The sequence below is a fragment of the Bactrocera dorsalis genome, chromosome 3 (assembly GCF_023373825.1).
Source record: "Bactrocera dorsalis isolate Fly_Bdor chromosome 3, ASM2337382v1, whole genome shotgun sequence".
In the NCBI taxonomy this organism is placed as follows: domain Eukaryota; kingdom Metazoa; phylum Arthropoda; class Insecta; order Diptera; family Tephritidae; genus Bactrocera; species Bactrocera dorsalis.
In genome coordinates, this window is record NC_064305.1 from 87,740,584 (window position 1) to 87,762,455 (window position 21,872).

Consider the following 21,872-nt stretch of genomic DNA (forward strand, 5'->3'; position numbering starts at 1 on the left):
ATTTGCTATCGTCAAGACTAAATACGTACATACATACATACGTATCTACATATTTACATATACCCGATGTCATCTAATTACATACATATGTATGTATGAATGTTTGGGTTACATCTATAGCTTTTTCAACATATACATAATATGAATCGAATTCCCTATGTATCTACGTATCTATATATGCCATAGACAAACTTACTTATATGATGCATGCTTCCGCCACCACAGCTTATCGCTCACATATGTACATACTTATACACTTATACCTAGATTTATGTGCATATGCCTTCCACCAGCCTCAAAAGCGCACTTTGCAAACAGCTGTTCCAAAACGCTTTACAGCTTGCATACTCTTGCGACTGCAAACGAAGAGAGCCATGTAATGAAAGAGCGCAGAGACATTTTAAATGAGAGTAGTAAGAATTTCACTAACACCAGCACACACTTGCGCTCCGCAAGCTCTCAGCCAACGCGGCAGCGCGCTGCTCCACCACCAACAACGCCAACACAACTACTCAAACAGCGGCCAAGCAACGAATGATCGGCGAAAGCAAAGAGGCAAACATAGCGGCACAGAGACACAAATACCCACTCAACGCAAGCGAAACAGGCGAAACTATCAGCAGGCGCAATGTTGTGGCGCTGCTCTTGGCTGTGTAGTCATTTATAAATATTGCCTTTGCTACGTATTTCGGCTGCACAAGCTCTTTCGTGTAAATGGATATGCGCGCGTGGTAGTTGTTTGTCTGTAGGTGTGCGCCCCACCACGTCACCGCATAGCGCAAAGTCGGCAGCGCTATCCCGGTATGCCCGTTGCTACTCGCGCTTTTCCCGATTGCTGCCGTCGCCAGCGTCTGCGTCGCACCACCACTCGCGCACTGTCATTGCTCACATGTATGCGTGTGTGTGTGTGTATGGTTGGCATATGCTTATGTAGCTTTGGTACCGTTCGTTTGCTCAGCAACTATAGCACTGCCTACCGCCTGCCGCCAGCACGCCGCCCCGCGCTCGCTTTGCCAACCAAACTATCCAGAGCATTGCGTAGCCAAATGAATTTTGGTGAGTATGTATGCGGCGGTGTGTGTGGGTTTGTAGCTCTTCCCGGTTGCTACTTTGGCCGCTTTGGCTCTTCTTTTGCTGCGCTTTTGTTGGCAGCGCAGCCAACACTAGTTGTTGTAAATTAGTTACGTACATATCGTACATATGTATGTGTGTGTGTTTGTGTTTGTATGTTTCGGCGCTGCGCAGTTGCCGCTACTGCCACTGCCACAACGGTGGCAGCGACTTCAATCGGCGCTCTGTTGTTGGTGGGTCTTTTGCTCGTTGGCGCTTGTTGTTGTAAAGTCCGCGCGCGCGGCAATGTGGAGCGTTGACGATGATGGAATACAACGAACTCGATAACATTTTGAGGCAGTCTTTGGCTACACTTCGCATTGAACGTATCGCGGATATGTTGCGTTGCCTCGCGTTGCGTACAACATCAACAACATCATAATCATCAAATTCTCCAATTGATGTACTCCATTCGACAATTCGACTTTAAAAATATTTTCATAATAATTTTCACGTTACAATTTCACGTACATGGATACTCTAGGTATTGCAAGCAAAGAAAACAAAAACAAAAATTTACAAAAAAATATTTAATTCCATAGATTTTAATAAGAAAGCAAATAAAAGTGTAAAGTGTTGTGTTTTCAAGTGTCGCTCGAACAGTGTGTGTCCTGTGTGCAACTGTAACTAACCGTTATTGCTCTTATACACTGCTGTTACGGCATATAATTTCTATAAAAAAAATCGCCCACGGATTTCGGTACGGATACGCGCTGAACGCCACACACATTAAAGTAACTCTGTGCGCTAACGCGGATGTGTTTTGCAATTGAAAACTTACAAAATCTGTAAATTGTCTTAAAGCGGCAAGCGTACGGTTAGTTGAACGCCTACGGTCGGTCGTTTGGTCGGTCAGTCGGTCGCAGGGTCGTTGGACGGTCGTTGGCTTACAGACGTTGCTCGTCGTTGGTGCCTGCATCCTTGCGTCTACAGCGCCACCCCAACTCTCTCACCCCCCCTCCCCACAACCCGCGCTGTTTATGCCGCACACCGCTTGCGCAATGCGCCACCTTGCCGGCTGGTGCATTTAGGCCGGTCGCTCGATGCAGGAGCCTGCAAAGCAGCACTTGCTGTCAGCCAAGCGCCCAGCCGCCCACCGCCACCCAACCAGCGACCAGCTGCCCGGCTTTCCAGCTGCGTCGCGCCTGCAAACAACGCGCACGAAGTCGCCGTCGTTGTTGTCGTAGTCGTAGTCGTGTCGGCACTCATCGTTCGCCACGCACCAACACACAGATGCACACGTCAACACACACATACGCGCGCGCGCACACAAACTCTCGAGCAATGCATTCGGACTGCATAAGCTGCATTGCAGCAGTTAGCAGCAGCAGCAGTGGCAACAACAACAACGCAACGTTAGAATAGAAACAGAAACGCTGCAATACGGCGCTGCAGTGACGGAAGTGACGTAATTTCCGAAACAGGAAGCAGCAACATAGCGCTACAGTGAGCGAGTGAACGAGCGCACGAACAAACGCACAGACAATTTCAATGGCCAACAACAGCAGTGTCGTGCTGCTGCTGCTGGCGAACGTTCAGCAACTAAAAACTAGGAGGAGGCGAAAAACTGTGAATGGCAAAAATTGAAGAAAAAATGTGCAGATTTTTTAAATAAAAATATGAGTTCAAAACGAAAATGAATAAATATGCAAAGAAAAATATGAAAAATAATCGTAAATCAAGTAAATAGCAACGCGTGTGCGTCTCCAAACCAAAAAATAATAATAATAGTAATTCTGTGCATAAAATATGATTTTTGAAAAAATGAAGAGCATATCAGTAAAAACCTACATATTTCTTCTTCTGCGAAAATATTGAAAAAAGCAAACACCCATTGAAACCAAAATATTTACATGTGTGCCGAAAAGCAAGCGAAAACAAAACAGCATGAAAAGTGCAGTGCTTATCTCAGTGCAAAATTGTGTGAATTTAATCATTAAGAAAACAGTTGAAAAGCCAGCCAGATATTTCGATCCAATGAAGCGCCGCAAAGCCGCTAATGAAGCGCGCTAGTCGAGTACGTTGCATGGCGATGGATATGCGTTTGAGTATTACAGCTGTGTGGTGGTAGTAGTTGGGCGTTGAGCGGAGCAAGCCTATACATACAACATAAACACACACACAAATATGTATGTGTGGCTAGAAAAAAGTTATATAAATAAAAAAGCGAAGCAAAATAAGTTTCCCGGGGAGTGAATTACGAAAGAGGTGCCTACTTACCCCTAACCTTCCCACACCCCAGTGCTACCCCTCGTACATGCAAATCGTAATCCAAATTGTCGCAAAAATGCAAACGCGAAGCGAAGACGAAATTTTCTGGAAAAGACAAAATTTTATTAACTAAAATGCAATATTTGGCAAAATAGCGAAATTTGGAACATTTTGGACAGCTAACTGTTTATTGAAAATATGAAAAACATTAGTATTTCTTTTCGACACAAAATTGTATTTTTAGCCGAAATATTGATAAGCAAAAAAATACCCAAAAACAATTTTTAGTTACAAAATCTATTGTTTGAGGAAAAAATCCGCAAACTGCTTTGGAAAATATGAAATAATAAGCAAATTAAATTTTTTTTTGTAGTTATTTGATTGCAATATTAATATGCCATTGCATATGTAATTTATCTGAGTTTGTCGAAGATGTTTTTGAATTGTCTGCTGGCTGCGATGTTTCTTAAATCTGTGCCGATAAACAGACATGTCGTCACTTAAAAAGCAAAATAACGTAAAATAACTTTGCATAAGCCAGGAAAAATCATATTAAAGTAAAAATTTGAGTTTTGATTATAAAATGGTTAAATATTAGTTACATATGTATATGTATCTAATAAGATGTAGTGCATCGTAAACAATAAAAAACTGAATTTCGACTATTAGACTCAAAAAATTAAATTGTTTCGTTGAAAACATAGGCATAGGAGCGCCAGAGCATAGAAGACCACATTTAGGCCATCATTAGGCACATTGTGTTTTTTGGGATAGCCAAACTAAGCCTTATTCAGCGACTCAGTAGATATGGCAAAATAGTTAATTTTTTCTGCCCAGGCTGTCCAATGTCTCTTACGTTAGTGCGTTGAGAGCCATCCCGTCTCATGCGGCTCCATGCACACTACGGTTTTCCCTTTTAAAATTTTTTACAGATGTTTAAAAGTAAAAAACAATTCGTAGAAAGTCATACGTTAAGGGGTTACATGGGTTTTCTCGTGTAAAAAACAGCATTTTTCAACTATTTTTTTCTCATATAAAAATTAAATATTTTATTAGAATTTTTTGTTGTTACAAACATATACTATTTACAAAGAAGTTCTGAAATTTTTGGAAAACAAATATACAAAATATATAAACTCGGCTATTGTGACGCCATTTCCGCTGACCGCAAAAAATTCGCCCGCGTTGGCAGGATAATTTTTTACAGGATCATCTGAAGTGAAAAAATATGGGTCTTAGTTAAAATCTCAACTAATAACTTTGACGAAAAAAAACTGAAAATTGGATTTTTGGCAGACATTTTTGCAAAAAATTAAAATTTCAATGAAAATTTCGCGATTCTTCGTGCAAGTTTTTAAAAATTGTATCTCAAAGACGTACGTAAAATTTCGTGAAGATCGGTTGAGAAGTCCTCGAGAAATCTTGCCAACCGCACAGGTTATCAAGTCTGTATCTCCGAAACTATTACTCGGCTGAACTTGAAAATTTAGGACAATATTATAACTATAAAATTTAATAAGATAATAAAAAATAACAAAAATTCTAGTTTTTGAAACCAGTAAATATATTTAACCCCTTAAGTTATAGCATTGAAAGTCATGGAATAGTAAATTACGTGTCATCCGTCTCCGTGCACATTACACCGAATCCACTTTTCCAATTTTTGAAAGTAATAAATAAATGTAGTAGACAGTCCTAGATTAAAGAAAATAAAAATGTATTTAACAGTAAAAAAATATATCAATTGGTTTTACGATAGTAATCCATTATATTTTTGAAACAAACTTTATAAAAATTTAGCGATGCTTTAATATATTTTTTAAATACATACTTGTATTCTCAATAGTGGTTTTTTTGGTCAATAGCATTAATTTTCCAATTTCCTTCTTAAGGGGTATTCTACTCTAGAAATCAAATTTTTTGCAGTTTTTTGAATTTTATTAAAAAAAAAAATATTTTACTATCCAATTTTTATGGTGTTTTTATTAATATCTTAAGAATACAGAAAAAAAAAATTACAAAAAAATATTAAAAATTAATCAGTAAGGATGCTGTTATAGGCCCTACCTCAGGGAACATGAAAAATATTTTGTTTGAAAAATAACGACTGCCTGAAAATAAAAATCATTTTTTACGCTTTTTTTTGAAATTCCCGAATTTTTTTAAATATTAAAAACAAATGATTAAGTATTATATAAAAATAAAGGATAAAGGATTATATAAAGAAGGTTCACAGAACTTGAAATAATGCCGGTACCATGTGGAAAAAAGTAGTTTCGAGAAAAACGCGTTTAAAAAAATGAGTCTACCTACCTACCGGGCTAGGTACAGCGTCACTAAAGTAACTGTAGCTCTTAAAATAACTTTAATTTTTAAAAATCCTTTTGAGGATATGTTCTTAAGGGTCTAAACTTTAAATCTATGAAAAAAAATCGAATTTTTCAAAATTCTAGAGTAGAATACTCCATTAATTTGAATAGCTCAAACAATCTTTAAAAAGTCCCAACACATTGTCCTAAAATAAATCATATTAAAAAATCGTAATAATCTTCCTGTTTAAACATACCACCTTTAATCAAAATAAATTTTTTTTATTGAATAATTAAATTTTTCGAAATTGCATTATTTTATGAAACTTCAATCTTCAAATAATCTCAATCTTCAAATAATCTCAATGACGAAATCTAAAGCATAAACTTACCAATAATAAATTTTATTAATCGACATCACACAGTTAAGCCGCAATTATTAATTTTTTTCAAAACGAAAGTTATAAAAAGCCACCACCGAATTACATGACCTCTGCAAATGCCTACAAACTCACATACATGCATATATATGTATATACATAAAAACATACGTATCAGTACATATGCGTGTATGTATGTACATAAATAAATTAAATCCACAATGCACATAAAACCCAAATTTACTGGCATGTATTAGAATATACATACATATATACAAAATACATACAAACACATTCACATATACATATGTATGTATTTCGGTATGTATTGATACATATGTGCATATATAGTCGTATGCCAAAATACATGCAGCAGCTATCATCCCCTCATTTGCGAGTGAGTAACTATTTGGCCTACATTTGCAATGAATTCCTGAACAATTAAAAGCGCATCTTTACTCTGCACCAACACGCAGCCAGTCGCAGACAGCATGCATTGCAGATGCACATACGTGTATGTTTGCAATATAAGTATGCACATATGTATATTTATGTATTAACAGTGCAGCGCTTTGTGCCGCAGCAAAGCAGCCAAGCAAGGAAATAGGCAAGCGAACTGAACTAGCCAATATGCGAAGAAACTTGCATAGGACAAATGATTCTCTGCAGCTTTCTATGATTGAGTGCACACACTCACGCATGCATATGCGAACATACATACGTACATACACACATGCATGCTTTCTTTTCGAGCGAGCAAAGTCTTCAAAAAGCAAAATGCAGAAGAAAAAAACCAAAAAGCAAACAATAAAAAGAACAACCACCAACGGCAGCAGATTACAATGCAACGAAGCAAACTATTAAAAGCGCTCCCCCGTCATGTTGTTGTTGCTGTTTCTATTTTATTTTTTTTATAGACTTTTGGCTTTTTATGAACGCTTGTATGGGCGTGTGCGTGTATACGTGTATTTTGTCAGCAAACATAACTAATTGTAAGCGCTGATAGCAAGCGAACCCAACCGCGCAGCAATCAGTTCCACGCCAAAAACAACAACAGCAACGCTGTCCAATTTTGAAAAAGTCAAAAGTTGGTAAACGTCTACGAAGACCAACAGACAGACTAAACGCTACACACAGGCGATAAATACTATGCCCTCAGTATGGAGAAACTATATGGTGTAAGCGTATAAATTTTGGCTAACGGTATATTAGGCTATTATGGGTTGGTACTAGTCCAATAGTTTGGCTCATAATGAGGACGGTATAGACTAGAGAAGTGTTTGAGTATTTTTAACTCTTAAACTAACTGCTTAAAAACGAGTCTACAAAGTCTTATATCTTTATATCGGATTGTAGAATTATTATACCCTGCACTATTATATACGCGAATCAGTCCCTCAGCTTTTGAGTTCTTGGTCTGAAAATTTGTGCACGTATTTTTCAACTTAAGAAACTGTTCATCTGTCGGAATCGCCGATATCGAACTACTATACCATATATTTAGCTGCCCTACAAACTGATCCAATAAAATCAAGTTTTTATATGGAAAACTTTTTTATTTGATGAGATATCTTCACGAAATTCGTAGTGGTTTATTACTCAAAGCAAAGGTACAATTTCTGAAGAAATTGTTTAGATCGGACTACTATAGACTATAGCTGCCCTGCAAACTGATCGAATAAAATAAAGTCTTTATTTAGAAAACTTTTTTATTTGATGATTGATCTTCACGAAATTTGGCATGGATAATTACTCAAAGCAACGGTACAATCTCTGAAGAAATTGTTGGGATCGGACCACTTAAGCATATAGCTGCCATATAAACTAAGTAATCAAAAGTCAAGATAAAGATTTTTTATACACTTTTATACTATGAAAAGCCACCCGTGAAGGGTATTTTTCTTTTCTTCTTGGCTATAATACATTTTTGACATAATGGCTCGAATACTATATTTTTAAAGCAGTCGAGCTTTCAAAAAATTCGGACTTTAATATAGAACACATTTAAAAACTACATCAGAATTGAAGTTAACTCTTCAATTTGCCAAAAAATTATACAAAATTTTAATTTTTTGACTCAATGGCTTATATTTAATTTTGTACTAGCATGTCTATAAAAAAATTCCATCATTTTCAATACAAGGGCTGAGCAAACACACGCTAATGCACACTCCGCATAGCGCTGCACATATCAAAACTATCCCCAAACTCATTTCATGCTTACGCCGCCGCTCTTTTTGTGTGTTTCGTACTGTTAGTAGAACAAAAGCTGTGTAGCCTACCCAGCAGGCAGAATAAGAAACACTTTAGTGCAAGCAAACACACATACAAACACATGTACGTACATGTGCCGTGTGTGTGTTGGTGTGCGCGCTCATAGAATAAGCATTTTTTCACAAAGCACAAGAAGAACAAGAGAAAGAAATGGAGAAATGAAATGTTTGTTGTTGTAATAGTAACAGTATACGAGTACCGTACGAACAAACATACCTCTTCTAGCATAGGTCATTGGTCTTTTTCGGCGTCAACGACACGACGGCTAGCCAAGCAACTAGCGAAGCAATCTAGTGTTCTGTATGACGCTGTCGTCGTCGTCGTCGCCGCCGTCGCTAACGGCGTAGTAGTTGCAGTCATCGTCGTCGTCGTTGTTGTCGTCGTCATCATCATCATATAGCCATTTTCTGACGTCTCCGTCACAGTTATTTGTGTTGACTACAAACGCGAACAGCAGCAAACTTAGCACAGAGCGGTGCGAAGTGTGTGGTGGCGGAGAGTGTCATGCTGAGCGAGCTTGCGAGCGAGTCGCGAGGAGGCGGTAGATATGAAAACTGTGAATTGGAATTCGGTGAATGTGTGAATGGTTTGTGGGGTGTTGATGGGGTAGTTGGGTGAGCCGAGCGCGGTGCTGGTGTGGTGAACGCCGGGTTTGAGTCGTTTGGTTGTGGGCGAATGTTTGCGATTGTTTGCTCACTCCTAGACGGACTGATTGTCTGCCTCGGTTGCATTAACAGCATTGCTCTGACTATTCGCGAACTATCGGCATGCTTATCTGTTTGCTGATAAACTGTATATGTATGTATGTATGCCTGTACATATGCAACGCTCAGTTATTAGAAATCAAAATCGGAAGCCATGCAAATGTTTGTTGATATGAGAAGTGTGGGAAAATGATACAATTATATTGTAATCTAGTACAATTGTTTTGTTGTTTATAAACTTTATCTCTATTGCCAAATTAGCCACCAGAGGACAATTTAGGCATTTAGTTTGAGGTTAGCCCGCTTTTCGGTTATGTTCTCATTCGTTATCGGTTTGTAACGATTTTTTTTTTAATTTTGATACCGAATAAGTCATAATGAGTTTGGCACAAAGTTTCTAATACCCAAAAAGACCGTTGAAGATCTAATAAAACCGTCTCTACTAGTCCCTTCGCGAACTAGTCCCTTAAAGCTTCAGATATCAATCTGAAATGTCACGAATGCCCTTTTCTCGCTTTAAGTCAATGCCACAATTTCCCAAGAAATTGTTTCAAACTGACCGAACCGAATGCAATAAAAGTTATTTTTATACCTTTTTATGATACAAAAAATGTATGCTTGTAATCTGCATCTAAATTATTTTCCAAAAAATATGGTGACAATGAGCTATTAATATTTGACTTTGCACCACCAAATCACCATTTAATTAGACCGGCGTGTGTGGCCCAAAACAAACGTATCTAGAAGCTGCACCGCAAAATTTCCACCAAATTGCATACATTTATACAATACAGCGTGTGCATATGTAACGAGGCATGTCGCATGCAATTTACCGGCGAATATCACTGCGATTGCCGTGGGGCCTGTAGTTGGCTGCGCTCTTTTTTCACTTAGTTGGGATTTGCCGTTAGGCTTTTTTGGGACTTGTAGGCCGCCTGCTTGCTGCTGCAGACTGCCGCTGCTGGCGATTGCATGTGCATAAATAATTTCATTCTATTTTTTATGCTATTCGCCAGTTTTAAGCCTATCTTCTGCGCACACAAACTTACAGAGACATACTTACACATAACTATACATACATACATACATACACTCATGCATATGCACTTTGCTGCATAGTTATATTTTTATATTCCACATTATAATCATTCCATTTGCAGTTAGCCGCGCGACGAAGTCAATTTCTCCGACAATTGCTGTTGGCACAATTTCCGAGCAGCGCTGCTGGCAGCAATTAGCAGCGCAGTCGACTGCACTGTTGGCTTCGTTCGTGTCGTGTTAATGTAATGTTATGATTCGTTGGGTCGATTGTTGTTGTTGTTATTGCAATTGTTGTTAATGTTACTGTTGTTGTTGCTGTTGCTGTTAGTGATGATGTTCTAGCGACGCGCTGTTGTAACTGTAACTTGCTGACGCTGGCGTTGCACACACACACACACATATGTATATATACCTATACATATGTATGTTATTTGCAGACATTTAAAGAAATAACTGTATAGCGCTGCCTCTATGATTATTCAGTTCAGTTGGCTGCCCCAGAGTCGCTTGAATTGCTGTGCGCCGTTCGCTGGCGGCTCAAATCATGGTGACGTATTCCACCCATTCCACGGCACTCCAGCTCCAGCTGGTGGTAGCGTGCCAATCGCACTTACCAACAAGTATACGCATACATATGTATGTATGTATGTATGTACTTTTTTCTGTAATATAAATTGGTATGTGCGTGTATATGTAAAGTGCTTGTTAGACAACAGTGTAAACATGTTTATATTCGGTTAGATACCGGTATTCTGGCCGCCTTTGGATACCTCACTATGGTTACATATTCGAAACATTTAGTATATACCGTAGTACATATACACCGTTACGTACGTACATTCATGCATATCTATGTATACTTACGCTATATATACACATTTTTACATATGTATGTATGTATGTATATGCATTTACATATATACAAACATACTTATACATATATAAATGAATATGTATGAAACTCAGTATTGAGTATGTAAGTGTGTGTGTTTTTTGTATGTTTGTAATTGTGCATTTCTTTTTATGCCTGTATCTGTGCTTATGCCCGCGTTTGGCCTGTTGTTTTGCTCTTCTGTTCGCTGTCACCAACGCCGAATGGAGCTTTAGGTCATAGAACTTTTGGGCTCCTGCTGTTGTGCTATGTGCATTGTTGTTGTTTTCCTCTTCTTTTTCTCTGTATATTTCCATTCGCGTTGTTCGTGTGTGTGTTGGCTTCGTCGTTTTTTTACTGTTGCCGCTGTTGTTGTATTTGCTTTTTGTTGTTGTATGTTGCAGAGATTCCACATTCACACACTGCAGGCATATCAAGCCATTTTTGTTGGGTCAGCAGTGATTCATTGAATTAAATTATTTTGTGTACATTTGTATGTGTGTATGTGTGTGTGTACCTACTTACCGCACGCTTTAATATTTAATGAAATATCTTTAAATATCTGTTGGAAATAGCGCTCTTAAATTACCGAAAGCCGTCAACACCTTTGCTTTAAATGAAGATGGAAATACGCGGATACATTTGACTTTTGCTTATTATTTTAATTATGAGCTGTGAGTTAAATTTATTGCATTTTGGGGGGCATATAAGCAGCAGTACATTAAAGAAGTTGGATTTCCAAAACTATGCATATATATTTACTTAAAAAGGAACTTCTAGCTTTTTTTAACGAAGATTATTAGATTATAACCCCTACCTGAGACCTAAATTTTTTACAAAGATTATTGAGTTCCACTTGAATGCTTTAAAAATCTTTTCGAAGAAATTTTAAGTATTTAGAAAGGGACAGGGTTCAAAAATCCCCTATGAACCCCGTCTCTGCCTAAAAATTTAAAATCTCTTCAAAAATTATTTTAAAGCATTCAAGTGAATCACATAATTCTGGTTTACAAATTCTGAAAATTTTGTTATCGGGCCGATTAGCCGTTGTGCCATTCACTTGGTAACGAGTGTTCGACAAAAAGTTATTACTGTAAGCTCGCCTTCATGTAACCAGTAATCAAAGTGGTAGAATGGTTTTTGATCTCGTTATAAAAAGAAATTTAGTTTGTTGAAAAAATAATTAAGCAAATTTTTTTTGATACTTTTTTTAAATTTTTTAACATTGAACATTTTTTTTTAATATTTTTTAATTTTTTAAATTTATTTTGTAATGTACACATGTACTATGTATACATATGTATGTATGTATGTAAATTTTTTTGATAGTTTTGAAATACATGTTTTCAATGTTTTCTTTTTAATATTTTTATTTTAAATTTATTTTCATTTTTTATTTTTATTTTATTTAAATATATTTTTTTAACATTAAAATTTTTTTTAATATTTTTAAATTTTTTTAAGCTAAACTTTTTTAAATTTTTTTTTAATTTTTGTTCAATATTTATTTTTGAATATTTACACATGTATGTATGTATGATATTTTATTTTAAATACATTTTTTTTAATTGTTTCCTTTTTTTAATTCTCTTATTTAATATTTTTTGTGTATTTTTTGATATTTTTGAAATGCATATTTTTTTAAATATATTTTTAAAATATTTTTCTTTTAATATTTTTTTTTCTTTTTGTAACTTAAATTTATTTATATTTTTGTATATTTTTTTGAAATTTTTAAAATATTTTTTTTTTTATTATTTTGTTTTTTTTTTAATTCTGCTTTTTAATCTTTTTTTTAATATTTTTATTTTTATTTATATATTATATGTATATATGTACATATATCTAAATACTTTTTTAATAATTTTTTCTCAAATATATCTTCAATATTTTTTTCTCTAGTATTAAAGTCTTCTGAAGTAAAGCAAACTCTCAGTTATTGTATTCTAATTATATAGTAAATATTCACGTTTTGTATATATGTACATACATTTGTATGCATGTATGTACATATGTACACATGTGCTAGAGCCATATGCACGTGATACGCGGAAGCACCCACAATCGTTTATTTATCGATTTTTCGCTGCCAAGCAACCCATACATGCATCAAGCCGCACATAAACATTCATACATATACATATGAATGTATATACAGATTTTCATATAAATTTATGTACACAAATAACTGTCGTGAGGTTTTATATATTTCTGTAAATGAAAGCGTATGTAAGGGAGTGCGTGTACTCATTATAAATGCATATGCTAACACACCCACAACAAGCGGCAAATATTTGTTGGCAGTTTTTGATAGTTGAAGCATACAGTAAGGCGATTTGGCTGACTTGAAGCTTGCATGTATGTATATGTAGGTGGATATTTTTCTTGCTTTTGTAGCTGTAATGCATTTGTTCACATGTTATGCACCCACACACATTCATATGTATCTATAGATATTTACTTACTCGTATCTATACATATATAACTTGCGTGTGTGCCTTCGCTTATCATGCTTTCAACTCAGTGTAAGCGATAGCAACAACAATGCTGGTGGTGCTGGTGTACACATTTATAATTTTTCCATATCTATGACATTTATGTGTGCTTGGAACTCCAACAATAAACAAACCGGCTCCAATATTTGCTCATCAATTGATATTGGGGTGCGTGCGACAATAGCGTTGGTGTGAAAAAGCAGCATCCCTCAAGCGCATTGAGGCATATAAACAGTAACTGATAACATTGAACTTGTTCTAGCTGGTTTTGGGAATTGCAAAAACACTTACATATGTGATTTACACATTTGCTAGTCTAGGCCTAAAATCTAGCATGCTTCGTTCTCTGCGGGCAATGTTTGAACAGCTGGGATTTTTTTTTTGTTTTACTAGGGTCGAACGAACGTTGGGAAGCCAAAACATCTAGTCATGAGTGCTGAAAATTTCGGGGACTTTTTTTTGATTATGAGACACCATCTTTGTGGAGAAAAGAAATTTGCTACAAACCAAGTTTTGCAATTGAAAGTTATTTTTTCATTGAGTTATAAATATCATAAGAAAAAAATTGGATATAAAATAATTAAGCTTCAACCGTAAATATCTTTTATGCGGAAAACATAATGGAGACCATTTTTGAAAGCTTTCAATTTTTTTAGTTGGAAGCGAGATTCGAGTTTTTCCATCTTACAAGTATAATAAGAAGAAATTGGAAAGCTGCAAGTCACATTACCTTCCGTTACAATTAATAGCGCATAGTTAGAGAAACTTTCTTAGAGAAAAACATATTCTTTTTGTTTATCCACCCTAATGTACACAGCAGCTTCGAAAATCACCGTTTTTGGCCCCTTGGAAAAAAGCTAATTTTCAATCTGTATAATTGTGAGGCGCACTATATGCGTTCTAGAATATTGAGGGATGCGATGAATGAAAAACAATCCTTCTCACTCGCGTCCATTTCACCTCCAACACTTGACCAGCCAACAGACAATCGAGTAAACACCATTATTTTCTTGTAAATTTAGCAAAAATGTAAAATATTGCTTATTATTTCATAAAAGAACACTCCATACCCCTTCTACACTTATCGAATAATCCAACCAACAACACTACTAAAACCAAAATCGCTTGACAAAACCACAAATAATTTTATTGAAAAATTTCTTCATTAACAAAAAGCGACCTCACCAACAAATAACAGCGTAAAAGTAAATTTATTAATTAAAACCAACAACAACAACAACGTTTATGTATGAATCTCTGGCAACGCAGAACAAAAACCACAAATTGTGTGCAACAACAACAGCAAAAGTGTAATATTTAAAATAAAAAACGCAACAATAGTAATAAACAACAAATGCAAAAATAAATAAATAAAAAGCAACAACAACAACAACCATAAAAGTTGAAATGGACTCGTCGCCGCAATTGTATAAAATAAATTCCAAATGTCTTCCGGAATAAATTGTCGTGAAATTTTCGTATTTTTGGAAATCTTAATTTGGAACCAAAGGGATCATCAGAAGAAGAGAAATCATAGTCAACAACAGCAGCAGCGACACAGCAACAATAATAATGATAGTGACCAGCAACAAAAGCAACAGCAGCAACAACAACAACACAACAACGCAGTGAAAGTGTTAAAGTGTAAAACTAATAATAATACCAACAACAACAACAATAATAATAACATACACCAAATCTACAGCAACAATAGCAGCAATAGCAGTAACAACAGCAACAACAGCGGTGTCGTTAACGGTAGTCAAAGTAGCAGCAGCAGCAACAGTAACAACAACAACAACTGCAGCAACAATAACAAAAGCCAAAAAATCAACAATTACACGCATAGTGCTGGTCATCGTCAGCAACAACAACAAACGCATTTACAATATTTCCAACAACAGCAGCTGAACAACGCCAAATGTAATAACATCAACAACGGTAACAACAAAAGCAACAGCAATACGCATTCGAACCACTTGAAATTGTTGCAAAATCAAATGAAAATCGCACGCAAAGTCTGCACCAGCAGCGGCCAACAGTAACAACAACGCGCTTGAAGGGAAAAGAAATTTCACAAAATCCAAAGAGGAAATAAAATTCAGAAATTTCTACGAAAGAAATTCCGCAAACTGCTGCGCGAGTTGGCACCTAGACGCCAAACACAACCACACACACACACAAGTGTTAAAGTGTAAGCGTGTGTGTGTGTGCTGCTGAGAGCGGAGCAATCAAAAGAGAAATTCGAAAAAAACTATAAAACGCTTTGTTGTTGGCTTAGAGACGATGTTCAACACAACAAAAGCGCAAAGCTAAATTTAATGATTTTTATATAAAAAAAAATGATTTTTATAAGAAAAAAATTTTGATGATTTAAAAAAAAAATTAATGATTTTATAATTTAATTTACATGCGCGTATAAGTCGACGGGCAAAAACAACAACAAAAGCAACTACGTATGAGTAGCGCGCAGCGAGTGTTTTGTTGAATGCATAAACTATTGGGGAAAAGCTGATTACGAAACGATTTGAGTTGGCATTTTTTTACCGTTTGTTGGAAATTGTTTGAAAATTGTCTGTTTCAAACAATTCGCTAATTGTTCGAACAAGTGTCTTAGCATAAAAAGAAATAATAGTTGAATAAAAAGTTAAATAATCTACACACACATATATAAACTATATATACAAATACAAGCAAATACATATATATATATAATATATATATACAATATATATAAGTTGAAATTGAAGAACTATTAATTAGTAAATAACCAGCAAATAGTACCTTTTCATAAAAAAAAAATAAACATTAACAAATATATATACGAAAAAGCAGTAAAAGCAACAGCAACAACAACAGCAAAATTAACAACAACGTTTAACTTATACAAGCATAAAATAATTAAAATTAAATTCGAGCAAAAATTTATATAAAATAGCAGAGCAAATAGCGGCATCATTTAAAAAACAACAACAAAACTGTGATACTAATATTTCACATTTACATACATACATATATATACATAGCAGTTGAAAACGAGAAAAAAGGATAAAAATTATTAGCAAACGTGTTGGCGAGAGGAAATAGTAAATTGCGTAACTGCAGCCAACAACAACAACCACTTTAAAAATCAACACACATAAAAAGTTGAACAATAACAACAACATATTTAACAACAAATCAATAAATAAGCAACAAAACAGTTTGAAACTTTAAAATAGTAATAAAAACAAGTACCGTAAATCCTTACAAATTTATATACACACCCTTACTTATATATGCACATATAGTACATACATATGTCTTAAGTAATAAAGCATTTTGTACACTTGGAAAATCGTAAAAGAAAGCATTTTGTTAAATAAAAAACTTTTTCAAAAACTCTTGAAAAAACGCTAAGGTACTTGAAGTAATTACGGAACGCTTACAAATAATTACATTCAAAACTTAACAAAGTAACTAAAAATTTAAAATAAAAATTAAAACAAAATTATTTTTCAAAACTTAAGAAAATTAAAATAATTAATTTTCAAGAACACAGAAATTAAAAAATAATAATTCTCAAAATTTAAAAAATTAATTTTCAAAAATTAAGAAAATTAAAAAAAATTAATTTCCAATAATTAAAAAAAAAAATTTAAAAAAGTTTTAATTTACAAGCATATAACACACAACTCCGAAGTGCAATGGCCCCCCTGGCAAAAAATTAATATAACAATATTACAAATATATTAAACAAACTTATTCAAAGTATACATACATAACGTAGCATAGCATAGTCATAGCCGTTAAAGTTTTTGTATAAAACTAGTTGTAATTGATAAATGTAATGCAACATTTTTGAAAAATTATTAAAACTTAATTATTGTTAATTACTTGTGAGTAAAATTGTAAAAGTGAGCGAAAACTATAAAAAAAATTTCGTCAAAAAAATATTTCGAAAAAAAAATTTTTGCAAAAAAAAGCAAATAATTAATAAAAACATATTATTGTGGCAAAAATTAACGGTTTTCCTAGTTAAGAAAATAACAACAAAAACAATTTAACGAAATGTGCGCGACTACAATGCCTGCGGCACGTAGACGAGGACGAAAGCTTTTGAGAAACGCAAATTGTTCGAGTGCGAAAATTTCACACGGCGCAAAATTTTCAAATTAAATAATTAAAAGCCAAGTTAATTAATACAATTCCCACAAACTATAAAGGAAAATTAAAAAATTAAAAAACGCGACAGAAAACTTGCAAAAAAACGGAAGCGGCAGCCAGCAACAACAACAAGCGCGAGTGCAAAAATACGAGTGCAACAACAACAGTAAACGTGTACATAAAGTAATTAAAAATAACTGCATACAAGCAAAAAACAATAAATAAATAATAACAAAATAAAATATAACACACACAAGCACGCATACACACACACATAGCCACCATAAAAGTTGCTTGCAGTCTGTCTGTGTGCGCTGCAGCTGGTTGGCAAAAACATTAAAGCTTCGCGCACATACCAACACACCTGCAACAATAATAACAACAACAACAAACGGTTAGTTAGCTTGCGCCAAGCTATTGAAGCTGAAAGTTTCGTAATAACAAAAACAATAAAGCATATAATAATACCAACAACAACAACTAAACATTACAAGCAAACACATAAACACATACTCACGCATACAAACATACATTTGATAGACAGCAAACAAACAGTCAACACAACTAAAACGACGTGCAACATTACCAACAACAATAAAAACAAATTACTATAATGTATACGCAACGTATGTTTGACATGTGGAGCAGTGTTACATGCAAGCTGGAAGCACACGCGAACAATTTAGGGCAAAGCAACGTACAATCGCCGGGACACAACAACTCTAGCGGATCAATAAAAGGTAAAAATAAGCAAAACACAATTTCTCACCCAAAAAACACATAATATGGAGCACTAAAATATTATATAAATACATGTGTATATACATACATATTTACAAGTGCAATAAGAAGTAAGCGGAAAGGATAAGGGAAAACTAGCGAAAATAGGTAAAAAAGCAGCAAAGGTTAGAAGTGGCAGGGGCAACGATGGTGAGCGACTGTTTACTGGGGGTAGCGTGCCAAACTGCAATTGGCAGCAGTCAGCGACATAGACCCATACACACTTGCACATGCACCTGTACATTTATATACATATGTGCATTTATATATGTATGTGTGTGTAAGTGGGTTATATAGGCTGACAGACTGAAGGAAGTTCACTAAAGGAATTGTGCAAATGAAAGTTATTTGTACAATATTTTTTTTTTATACATAACTATCTATGTATGTATATATTGTATGAGTAAGGTATTCCCTTACGAATTGGGCGGCACCAAATATTACAACTCAGCTTATCATGTTGTTGAACAAATTTTAGATTCATAATGTAATTGTGTGGCAGAGTTGCCAGATTTTTAACTGAATGCGCCATGCCAAGCCACATCTGGGAGGCTATAACAACGGAGATCGCATTACCACAGTCGCGCCAAACAAACGCCTGGAATTGTTCAGAATGCTGGACCTTTGTGGCCATTTGTGATAGGAGAGGGTACAATAGATCGTAGGTCGCATTGCGAAAGCTCAATATTATATCTATCTTAATAGCTTATTTAAAAAGTTATATTTATATTAAAAATATTAATATTTATAACAAAAGTAAGAAAAAATGTTAATACTACTGTATAAATAGATCTTTATCTTAAATTTTATCGGTCAATTTGTATGGCAGCTATATGACATAGTAGTCCGATCTTAACAATTTATTCAGAAATTGTACCGTTGATTTTGGGGAATCAGTTTGTATGACAGCTATGCGCTATATTCGATATCAACGGTTCCGACCGACATGTGATCAGCTTCGTTAGGAGAGAAGGTGAATAAACTATGAGATCAATATATCCAAAACTATCTCACGGATACACAGGGAGAAGGATAGACGTATGTATGTACGTATGTACATACATAGCTAAATCGATTCAGCACGCCATGCTCATCGTTTCTATGTACCTTATACTACTATACATATTTTATGGGTTTTCCAACGTGGTTTTTATGGTGTTACCAAAATTCGTGCTAAAAAAATTAATTTTCAAATACTAAAAAATTTATTTTCAAAAATTAAGAAAATTAAAAACAAAATTAGTTTTCAATAATTAAAAATAAAAAAATTTAAAAATATTAATTTTCAAATACAAAAAAGTTACTTTCCAAAAATTAAGAAAATTAAAAACAAAATTCGTTTTCAATCATTAAAATAAAAAATTTTAAAAACGTTAATTTTCAAATACAAAAAAAATTATCCTTCAAAAATTAAGAAAATTAAAAACATAATTAATTTTCAATCATTAATAAAAGTTTAAATTTACAAAAAATTAAAAATATTAAGAAAACTAAAAACAAGTTTAATTTTTAAAAATTAAGAAAATTAAAAACATTTATTTTCAAATTAAAAAAAATAATTTTCAAGTATGTACTAAAAAATTAAAAATATTAATTAATTATTAAAAAAAATTTTATTTTAAAAAATTAAAAAAAAACTATTTTAAATTCTACAAAATTAAAAAAAGTTAAGAAAATTAAAAAAAAAATAATAAAAAAGTAGAATAACAAAATAAATACAAAAAACTAACGAAAAAAATTAAATAAAACAGTTATGAATAAAACATATGACAACTACATGAATTTAAGCAATAAAAAATTATAACTAACGAAACACAAAAATAATGACATTAAATGAAAGTGAAAAAGAAAATTGCAAAGCAAGGTGAGGATGAGTCCTAGCTTCCAAGACCATAAATTAAATGTACACTTATTTTATTTATTTTTTTGTTGTGTTTTTCTTTAACAAAATTAATAATAGTTTTACACAGCGAGCGGTTATGGTTCACTTTTAACTTTCGAAATTACTTTTCACTCAAACCTTTTTCCCACCTTTTCATTAGCCAAATTAAGTGCGAAAGCAAATGAAAGTAAAAGTATAGTACCAGCACACGTTACGGTATGTACACTCACATATGTGTGTGTGTGTATGTAGCTTTATACATACTTTAAATTATAATAAACATATGAACACTTAATAAGTCAAAAGCTACAAGCAAGTCATTCAGTCAGTCAGTCAGTCAAGCGATGGAAGCAAAAGTCAGCAACGATAGCGAAATAATAATTACATTGTCGATGATGTTGCCAAAAACAAAAAACAACAACAACAAAAATAAATAAAAAATATAACAAAAGCAATAAATAATAAAAATACAGCAAAAAAGTCAAAATAAAACGAAAAGGAAAAGGAAAGAGACACAAAAGTGCGAACAATCAAAACACAAGGAAACCGATTGTGCGCCAGCAGACGGTAGTGATACAGATACCCAACGCATTTCAGCCACACAAACACACATAAGCTTACGTATTTAGTTGATATAATATATTTTATTATGTGTGCTGTGCATTTGCTGTCGGCAAGCTTTTGCCGCTTTCATTTAAACGCACGAAAAAGCTAGCAAACCTGCATATGAATTGTTGTTGTTTGTATACAAGCATTTGTACGCAGCCAACGCCGCATAATGAGAGTGAAAGTCGTCGCTGCCGTCACCGCCGCCATGGCCCACGAATGCTCGACTGCCGCTGTTGTTGTTATTGTTGCCTGTTTATTTTCAGTTTTCGTTGTTCATCGCCGCTACTGGCTGTTCGTCTGTTGGCTGCTGTTACTGTCTATGCGCCACTGTTCGGCTGCGCTTTTGGCTCATTTGAAGGGAAACCCATGAAATCGTAAATGACATTACGACACAACTTTGCTATCTCCCGCCGCAACCGACCGCTGCATTCAATGGACGCTTTCTACATACGTCCGTCCGTCCGTCCACCCGTCCTATCTTTGTGCTGCGGCCCGCATTGTGTTTGCGGTCGGTCGTTGGTCGCAATGCATATTGGCGCACACACACATACGCACACACCTAGTTATCCTCACATATGCCACACTTTTGTTTATACTTCGCTGGCCTGAAAGTACGAATGCAAAAGTATGAAGTAATATCATCAGATGACTAACTAAACAAAATAACTCGCCAACTCGCTGCCGCAATGCTGCTGCACTGGTTCATCGGCTCACTGACTTACTTTCGTGCATTTGCCTGCTGGTGTGTACATATGTAAGTCAGCCAGCCAACCAACTGAGTGACTGAGTGCCTTACATATCCACATTCGTGCTTGTAAGCTTCGGCTGTTATGTGCATGTGTTTGTGTGTGACTACTCTGTAATATTAACCACGCAGGTTGTGCGCATTTGAATGCAAGTCTGTGATGTGTGTGCGCGTGTGTGTGTGTGGTGATTTGGCGAGTTGGCCAAGTGATTGACTAACTGATAGCCGTGTTGATTTTGTTTGAATGCTTGTTGAGTTTATCAGTTGAATAACTTGTTTATTACTTCATAATTCGTTATGCACACCAGACCATAT

The 21,872-nt window shown here is 34.7% G+C and overlaps 2 protein-coding genes across 9 annotated transcripts in view; both read left to right on the forward strand.

The window, feature by feature from the left end:
- Positions 1 to 21,872, forward strand: part of LOC105229709 (probable nuclear hormone receptor HR3) — a 79,753-nt gene that overhangs the window by 18,093 nt on the left and 39,788 nt on the right. Inside the window, exon 1 of one of the 2 annotated variants that reach the window (XM_011210139.4) lies at positions 17,216 to 18,281. The exons of the other annotated variant lie outside the window; for it this stretch is intronic. Coding sequence (XP_011208441.3) covers positions 18,155 to 18,281 — 127 coding nt within the window. The 5' untranslated portion in view covers positions 17,216 to 18,154. Of the gene's footprint in view, positions 1 to 17,215; positions 18,282 to 21,872 lie in introns of those variants that run through there. 2 annotated transcript variants of the gene reach the window in all.
- LOC105229718 (probable serine/threonine-protein kinase dyrk1) lies at positions 1,398 to 16,895 on the forward strand. Of its 7 annotated transcripts, none has more exons than XM_049451005.1 (3): positions 1,398 to 1,594; positions 2,535 to 3,318; positions 14,572 to 16,895. In XM_049451005.1, the coding sequence occupies exon 3, from the start codon at positions 14,841 to 14,843 to the stop codon at positions 15,438 to 15,440; it is 600 nt and encodes a 199-aa protein (XP_049306962.1). In that variant the 5' UTR covers positions 1,398 to 1,594; positions 2,535 to 3,318; positions 14,572 to 14,840; the 3' UTR covers positions 15,441 to 16,895. The 7 variants fall into 7 exon arrangements, with proteins under 7 accessions (XP_049306962.1, XP_029407613.2, XP_019847141.2 ...); XM_029551753.2 differs by having other exon boundaries at positions 2,935 to 3,318; XM_049451004.1 differs by having other exon boundaries at positions 1,402 to 1,513; positions 1,595 to 3,318.